General features: G+C 44.5%; 2 protein-coding genes across 2 annotated transcripts; one reads left to right on the forward strand and one right to left on the reverse strand.

The window, feature by feature from the left end:
* Positions 1-202: 202 nt before the first annotated feature.
* Positions 203-3,791, forward strand: LOC138664499 (PHD finger protein rhinoceros-like). The gene is made up of 5 exons (XM_069751243.1): positions 203-862; positions 943-1,047; positions 1,204-1,399; positions 1,549-1,708; positions 2,632-3,791. The coding sequence occupies exons 1-5, from the start codon at positions 818-820 to the stop codon at positions 3,734-3,736; spliced, it is 1,611 nt and encodes a 536-aa protein (XP_069607344.1). The 5' UTR covers positions 203-817; the 3' UTR covers positions 3,737-3,791.
* Positions 3,792-5,129: 1,338 nt separating this feature from the next.
* Positions 5,130-6,925, reverse strand: LOC138664500 (uncharacterized). Its single transcript, XM_069751245.1, has 2 exons — positions 6,323-6,925; positions 5,130-6,167 (listed from the first exon to the last, which is right to left on the reverse strand). The coding sequence occupies exons 1-2, from the start codon at positions 6,667-6,669 to the stop codon at positions 5,282-5,284; spliced, it is 1,233 nt and encodes a 410-aa protein (XP_069607346.1). The 5' UTR covers positions 6,670-6,925; the 3' UTR covers positions 5,130-5,281.
* Between the last annotated feature and the right edge of the window lie 2,124 nt (positions 6,926-9,049).

The following is a 9,049-nucleotide window of genomic DNA, read 5'->3' on the forward strand; positions in this document are numbered from 1 at the left end:
GCATTTTCTACATGTGGTTTAAAATTATTTTTGCAAGTTGTGTTTTATATTCTGCACTGTGGTTAAAGATATTGTTGTATTTTTAGTCTGGTTGTGATGTATGGCGTTGTATAGGATGGCGTTTCATTGTGTCTGCGGCCTTGATGATTGTTCTTTTCAGGATAGAATTTTATTTTCAAATAATTAGGTTTGGTGGTGTTTTTTGTATTCAGTTGTGATGTTTAAAAATTGCGTTATATGATGGCGTTTAATAGTCTCCGGCCCTGACGGTTTTATTGTAAAGTATGGTAGTGCATAGAATGATTATGCGCCCTTTTACATGTAATAATTTTTTTATTGCAAGTTGTGTAGTTCTGCACTGTGGTTGTGTAAAGACATTGTTGTATGTTTCTGGCTGTGATGTATGGCGTTGTATGCCCTTCTATTGTCTCCGGCCCTGTCGGTTTTATTGTAAAGTATGGTGTTTTTAAATATTTACATTTTTTTCCTTTCAAAAATCTATTGTGTTTTTGGGGTTTCTTGCTCCGTGGATTACTGTACTTTAAAAAAAAAAAAAACTTTTGGTATTACAACATGGGGTCTGTTGTAGATCTTATCTTTAGGCTTTAGTTTAATCTGGCATTGGGTTGTCTCAGCCATTGTTTCTTTAATTTAATCAATGTGGCAGTGTTGTTTGCTCAGCGTTAGGTTGGAGTGCAATGTTGTTTGTGGTTTAAATGCCTTTTTTTTTTCTTTTTTTTTTTTTATATTGCTGGATTGTGCATAGGAGCATAGGAACAATTATTTTGTTCTTTATTTCAGAATTGCATTAATAGTCATGGCCAGCGGCAGTGATTCCAGCACCCCACCGCTGAGGAGTGAGGTGAGTACATGATCTACTATTACTATATTCGCTTTCATTTGTAGATGGGTCACTCAACTTTTTGGTAAACTATTTTGCAGGCTTCTTCAAGTGAGGAGGAGAGCCAGGAGGAAGAGAGGGAGCAGGAGCAGAGACCGGAGCAGGAGCAGAGACCACGGGGCCAAGCTGTGGTTGCAGGACGGAGAGTAAGTTTTTTTTTTAAACTTTTTTTTTTTTTTTTTTTTTGGGCGGGTATGGGGGGTGGCGGGATGGGGTGGTGTTGTGTGTGGTAGGTGGCGGTGGAGGAGGTAGGGTCAACTTTTATTTATCTTTCAACAATTAATATTTTCCATTTTTTCTAGGTTTCACAACGGGCCCTGGATGAACCCCTCAACATCGACCTCATGGTGGCATCCATAGAGGAACGGGGCCCGTTGTGGGACAGCCGTGACCCCCGGCACGCGGACCAGGGCATATTGCGGTGTATGTGGAAAGAGGTGGCACAATTGCTGTGGGATGGCTTCGACAGCGCTTCCCCCACGGTCAAAGCTAGTTTTCGTAAGTATCTCCAAAATACTGCTGTGACCCATCATGCTAGGATTACACAACCGTCTGTGATGTCTTCTATTGGTATTGCACACGGTTGCGTAATCGTTGTCAATATATTCTCTAAATTTTGTTGTGTTTTTTTATTTATTTATACACAGTTCGAAAACTGCGGACCAGATGGCGCTCCATGAAGGACCGTTTCAAGAGGGGCCTGAAAAAGGAAGGACAGGCCCGTAGTGGTGCAGCGGCTTCAAGGACCTCGGTTTACAAGTATAACCGTATACTGCAATTCTTGAGACCGGTCCTTGAAAGCAGAGAGTAAGTCTAGTACCTATGCACACACCTAGTTTTTACAACATGCATATTCACATACTACATTCCAGCCACTTAGCTTATTGGCCAGCCATTTATTTTGGCAAGTACAAAGTATTTAAACAAAAAAAAAAAGGTGAGTTCACCGAGGCGTGAAAAGTAAAAAATACATACTTTTATCCTCTTCAATCATAAGCAGAGGATGAAAAATCAGCACAATACCATAGACACTATCTACGCGTTTCAGGTGACAGGGAACATCAGACCTGAAACACGTAGATAGTGTTTTTATTGTATTGTGCAGATGTTTCATCCTCTGCTTCTGATTGAAGTGAATAAAGTATTTTGTTTTTACTTTTCACGCCTCGTTGACCTCGAATTTATATTCATTTCTGGTATTCTCACACTTTACACAGCAGCTCCCTTCTGGGATTACTACAATGGTGAGCGTGACTTACTAGTAATGTCCCTGAAATCGGAAGTATACAGAACACAGAAAGCTAGTAGATTGGCCATGCCCAGCCAATATTTCATAGGGGATTAGTATAGTACCTATCCAGGTGTATCCCCGATTTAGTTATACACAAATAAATAAAATATTATAGACACGCCATACATTCCACTGCAAGGCAGGTTATGTTCCCATGCTTGCTCAGCTCAAAGGACCTGTGATGACGTCTCGGTCACATGACCGTGACGTCATGGCAATTCCAACGTAAGCATAATTGTCTGGCGTTAAATCGCAATCATAGGTGACTATTTGGAATAAAATAAATGTGTTTTTTTAATATTGATGGTGCATATGCAGTGTCAAGATTAAAAATAGGTTAATATTAATGGCGGTAATGGATACCTGGCGGTAAAGTTAATTAATGACGCCTGTGAAATTTGATATTTAGTATACTAATGCTTTCCTTATGTTTTCACAGAACACACAGCAGCACCCGCGAGCCTGTCCGACCCTCTGGAGCGGTCCTTTGTGAAGCGCCATCTCAAGCCTCGCAGCCATCCCACAGCGAGAGCAGGTCTGCACCACCACAATCTGGCGAACCGGCAGCCGGTCCATCAGATGTTCCCCTGGCCGAGGCCTCTGTCGCTCCTTCCTTCGGGTCTTCCCGACAGCGTCAGCGGGCCTCGGACAGGGCGCCCATGCCCGAATTTTTACATTTGAGTACCGTCTTTCAGAATGGTTTCAAGGCGCTGTGCGATAAAATGTCAAATATCGAGCGGCGTCTTGAAAACATCGAAACGGATCTCGCGAGGCCGGCGAAACATTTTTTTAATGCCCTTCACAACGGGATGGTTGAACATCTTACGCCGGAACTCCAGATTTCGGTCATGCAGGGCTGCAACAATCTTTATGTCACTGCTCTGCAGCAGGCTCGGGTCATGCAGTCAGCGACAAATGCGCCCACAGTACCATCGCTGGCTGCCATGACTCCGACTCCTGCTGCAGAGCACCACCACAGAGGTCCGCGTGACGAGGGCCACCGCCACCGCCACCGCCACCACAGAACAGAGCCCCAAAGGTCGGAGCAAGACCGGCCTTCAAGGGCACACGGGCACAGACGGGAAGCCGACCCACACACAGAGGGAGAGAGGAGGAAAAAAAAGAAGACCAAGACGACGACGACTAGCACTACGACCTTGGCTATGGCTGCTCCCACAACTACCACCAGAACACAGCCTGGGTCGACCCGGAGCACACCAAGTACCCAGGCTGGGTCTACACGGAGCACACCCAGTACCCAGCCTGGGTCTACAAGGAGCACACCGTCAACACAGCCTGGGTCGACCCGGAGCCGGAGTAGCCAGCCAAGGACACTGGTCGTCGTCCCTCCTCCTCCTCCCTCACCTGCTTTGGAAGTATCCCAACAGTGGATGGATGTCGGCATCCCGTCAAGTATCATTGAATATGCTGCTGCTTCCTCCCCCTCGTCCTCCTCCTCCTCGTCCTCCTCCTCGGTCTCTTCCACACCCACCAGAAGTGAGGGATATCAATCCCCTTTAGTTGTGGATGTAGGTACCCCGTAATGTTATGTCCCTAATTTTTTTTCCTGTCCCAAAATAAAAAATTTATTTGGTTTACAAAAAATTGGTTTTTATTGTCTCAAATAAAGTTTTCACCAAATGACACCTTGCGCCGTATTCACAAATATTGTCTTTGTAACACCTGATGTGCAATGTCTGACAATATTTTTTTGATTTTTTTTTATTAATTGTTTTATAGGCCTGGCGCTCATTGTACTATCAGCTGTTACAAACACAACCAGCATTGCTCAATATGTCAAGTTTAAAATGTACCATCACACAACGATTTCAGTATAGATAAAGTTGGTTTATTTGTGTAACCAGCGTTATCTTTTCTGTAATCGTAAAACGATAGAGCCCCTGCTGTGAGATTTTGGGTGTCAACGAATGATTATGATTTTTTTTTGTTACCCACGCTGTCATTGTTGGATCGGCGAGTTAGACACCGATCAAGCGATGTCTTTATTTTAAAATAGGTAATATTGGGTTACTAGCGCAGTGTTTTAAACACTCAAATAAAAATTAAAAAATACCCCACAAATCAAAAAAGGTGTCAACCACGTCCCTCGCCGTCATCTTTCCGCAATTACTTACACTGTGATTCCCGCCCGTAAATCAGAGCACACCGTTAATAATAAACGCTGTACTGTGGTTTAGGGCTGGCACAGTATGGAAAGCTGACGGCGATGGACGTGTCACACACCGTAATAAAATGTTGTTTTGTATTTTTAATAACTACATTTACAATGGTAAACATCGTGAGTGCGGCCATGCGCTTCATAACATTTCCCAGATTACACGGGACTTGCTCTTTTTGGGTTGCTGGAGAGCTGGCTGTGTGACAGCTCTCCATCAACCACACGACCAATAAACAACGATCACGGTCCGGTGGTATCACTGGTAGTTATCGTTGTAGAATATTTTTATTAATGTACCTTAAAGGGAACCTGTCACCTGAATTTGGTGGGACTGTTTTTGGCTCATATGGGCAGAGTTTTGGGGTGTTCCAGTCCCACAAAATACAGGTGACTGGTTCCCTTTAAAATATTGGTCAGGTGAGGTGGAAGCAATGTTCACAGTGTCGCCACTATTTGACTCTGGACAAATTCTACCATCCTGAGTACAATAGTGTTAACTCTGTAGAGTTTTGCAAACATGATAGTTTCCCTCCTTGTCAAGCCAGGTTCCATATGAAAATAGTCTTCAGTATTAATTATGGTTAACAAGGTGGGAGCCGATGAAGTTTTATACGTCAAAACTATGGTACTCACGGCTGCAAATTTTATTGTTTTGTCACAGTCCATTTGGGTACTGGTGCTCACATAAATTTTGTGGGACAATCATTACTTTCAATAAAATAGGATTTTTTACAATTACTATGGAAAAACGGATGGGAAATTTGTTTTGTGAAAACGGAAAGGCGGAAAGGCACAATAAACTTTATTAACAAACACAACGCATTAGACAATCGGGTGACATTAATAACCAAACATATGATGGTTACATGGGCTCCACAGTGTTTACATAACATCATAACAACACGTTGAATTACACCATTTGATCTTGCCAAGAAACACGGCCAACATCGGAAACAAAATATGCAGCAAATTGGTCCCTCATATGAGCAATCTCCAAAGTTGTCCGCAGAGGATGAGCTTGATAATCAGGCAATGGATTTTGTATGGGTTCATCGAGTTCAACGTTGACTCTCTCTTTATCAATAATAAAATTGTGTAGAACCACACACGCCTTCACCACCTCATCCACTGTCTCAATTTTCAAATTTATTGCGGATCCTAAGATACGCCATTTGGACACCAGAATGCCAAAGGCGCACTCCACAGTTCTTCGGGCCCTGGACAGTCTATAATTAAAAATACTTTTTGTGCGGTCCAGCCCCCGACTAGAGTACGGTTTAAGTAGGTTGCCACACATTTGAAAAGCCTCATCCCCAACCACAACAAATGGCAGGGTCGGGCCTTCGGTGTTAGGAAGAGGTCGTGGATGGGGGAAATTAAAATTGTTCTCGTATAATCTTCGGCCCATGTCAGACTCCTTAAATGTCCGTGAATCATTTGCACGACCAAACGCTCCAATGTCCACAGCGAGAAACCTGCAGTCCGCACCTGCAATTGCCATCAGCACGGTGGAAAAGTATTTTTTATAATTATAAAAAAAGAGATCCACTTCTGAAGGCTTGGTAATCCTAATGTGCTTGCCATCCACGGCTCCGATACAGTTAGGGAAATCACAAACTTTTTCAAATTTTTGGGCGTTGGCATGCCATAATTCTCTTGTAGGGATGGGTAAAAATTCCTCCCTGAGGTTGTCCCACAATGCGCGGCATGTGTCTGCAATAATACCCGACAGTGTTGAGACTCCAATCCGAAACTGGAAATGCAGTGATCTCAATGTCTCTCCGGTAGCCAGGAAACTGACAAGAAGAAAAATAAATAAATAAATATAATTAATTTAATTGTTATGAAAGAATTTTTCATTTTTAATTACAATCCCCCACCCCAAAAAACAAAAACACGTTAATTTAAAAAGTGGCAAGAACATATAAATCCTTCACATTCCATTACGTACCGTAGAGTCACCAGCAGACGTTCCTCAGGGGAAATCGATTTACGGAGCTGCGTGTCGTGCCTGGAAATGGCTCCTTCCACCAGACGCAGCAGATATCGGAAGCTGTCTTTTGACATCCTGGTGTACTCAAAATATTTGTCCTGGTTCTCATTTAATTCGCCAACAAGACAATGGTACACTCCACGACTCTCTCGGACTTCCACTATAGGGTGTAGCCAAAAACGCCGACGACTCCTTCTCCGTTGTTTGTCTCTTTTCCTCTGTTCTTGACAGGCAAAAGCATAAGCTATAGCAAGGGCTAATTCCAGCTGAAAAGTGAGGTAGATACTCTCCATGGAACGATCCATCTTGATGCTCTATGGTTGGAAATAATGTATGCCGGGGTATATATACCACTATTACATTAATACCCACCCCCATCTACCCATTGGTGGCATTATCGATTGTCTAGACACTAGACCCACCCTCTTCTATTCATTGGTGGTGTTATCTAGTGTCTAGACACTAAATTGTGTGTAAAGATCTAATCAGTGTTTGACAACGCATGCGTCGTAAAACGCTGCGTTTTTGTAAAAACGCACCAAAAACGCACCAAAAACGCTGCGTTTTATGACGCATGCGTCCGACGCTTGCGTCACAAAAGTTGCGTTTTTGCGTGCGTTTCCGATGCGTCGTGCGTTGCGTCGGCGACGCAGCGTCGCATGACGCTAATGTGAACGTAGCCTAAAAGAGGCATAGATGCTCATGAGGAGAACATAATTTTACCTCTATACAAGTCACTAGTTCGACCACACTTAGAATACTGTGCACAGTTCTGGTCTCCGGTGTTTAAGAAAGACATAGCTGAACTGGAGCGGGTGCAGAGAAGAGCGACCAAGGTTATTAGAGGACTGGGGGGTCTGCAATACCAAGATAGGTTATTACACTTGGGGCTATTTAGTTTGGAAAAACGAAGACTAAGGGGTGATCTTATTTTAATGTATAAATATATGAGGGGACAGTACAAAGACCTTTCTGATGATCTTTTTAATCATAGACCTGAAACAGGGACAAGGGGGCATCCTCTGCGGTTGGAGGAAAAAAGGTTTAAGCATAATAACAGACGCGGATTCTTTACTGTAAGAGCAGTGAGACTATGGAACTCTCTGCCGTATGATGTTGTAATGAGTGATTCATTACTTAAATTTAAGAGGGGACTGGATACCTTTCTGGAAAAGTATAATGTTACAGGGTATATACACTAGATTCCTTGATAGGGCGTTGATCCAGGGAACCAGTCTGATTGCCGTATGTGGAGTCGGGAAGGAATTTTTTTCCCCAATGTGGAGCTTACTCTTTGCCACATGGGTTTTTTTTGCCTTCCTCTGGATCAACATGTTAGGGCATGTTAGGTTAGGCTATGGGTTGAACTAGATGGACATATAGTCTTCCTTCAACCTTAATAACTATGTAACTATGTAACTATATATTACAGCACATGCGCTTGCGGTCTGCCATTTTGTCATAGACATTTTCAGTCTCTTCTCACTGCGCATGCGTCGTTGTTCTGATCACCGAGGTCCATTTACTCCACTGCGCAGGCGCCTCACTTCTGCCTCACGGAACTAGTGCTTGAAGGCAACCATAGACGCCGTATACCTAATCGCGCACGCGCAATGCTTATCCTTACTGGACTAGACGCTGAATGCCTTCATCCTATGGCACAGCCGCAGCTATTGCCTATGCAGCGCCCCACAGATCTGATCGTTGCAGTATGACACTCTGCCACTAAGGGGAGTGATGGTACGTCTGATGGCACTGAAGGAATTCTACTGACCAGGTATCACCAGCACACATTACACTTCACACTCCGGCCACTAGGGGGAGCAAAAGGCTTTATTTATTGGGCCACTCCTCACACTGGTAAAACTAGGGGTTGAATAGGAAGTTAGTCAGAAGCTGACTGGGTTGGATTCAGGCAACATCCCGTGGCAGGGGGTGTTGCAGGGAGAAGACACAGGGGGGTCCCTGTCAGGCGTGGGAACCTGGCAGGTACCTAGCGAACAGAGCAGAACGATACGGAACCGTGCCTGCACACCCCGCGGCGGTATCCTAAGAAAGAGACACGAAGCGAAGGATATTGTGGAAGTGAGAAACGAGATCAAGCACAAAGGAAAACCAGTAGGAGTCGTGCCGTGAGACCGAGGCAACATCCTACTGAGGCGTGTAGCCGGTGGCCGGAACACCGCTGGAGTAACTGACTCTAGGCCTTACTCCGAACTCCGCAGGACAGTTAATTATAGGTTGGCTGTCTACTTTAAATTTCCTACGAAGACATAGGGGGCAACGCGTGGAGAGGGGCGTCTCTAGGGTCCCGGAAGAGCACCGAGCATTCCCGTCATACGGGTGTGTCCTAGCCATAACATACTGGGGGACGAGAAACTAGTAACATCTGGAACAAGCGAGAGAGAATTAGAAAGAACGAACGAACGAGAACAGCAGTTGTGAGGACTATTCCGAATGCTCAGCAGGGTAGCACTACAACACATAGGCGCTAGTGGTAGGCACGGATTTCCACCTGCAAAGGGAACTCTGGAAGTGCCCCTCGGACCGGCCGGTCTCAGATAGCCCTGTTAAGCGTGCTCTGGATTGAGGATCCTGAAGTCTTCAGTAAAGAGGTAAAGAGACTGCAACCTTGTGTCCTCGTTATTGACTGCACCTCACACCATCACCATCCACCTCACTGGG

Source organism: Ranitomeya imitator, chromosome 2 (genome assembly GCF_032444005.1).
Source record: "Ranitomeya imitator isolate aRanImi1 chromosome 2, aRanImi1.pri, whole genome shotgun sequence".
Taxonomy (NCBI): Eukaryota; Metazoa; Chordata; class Amphibia; order Anura; family Dendrobatidae; genus Ranitomeya; species Ranitomeya imitator.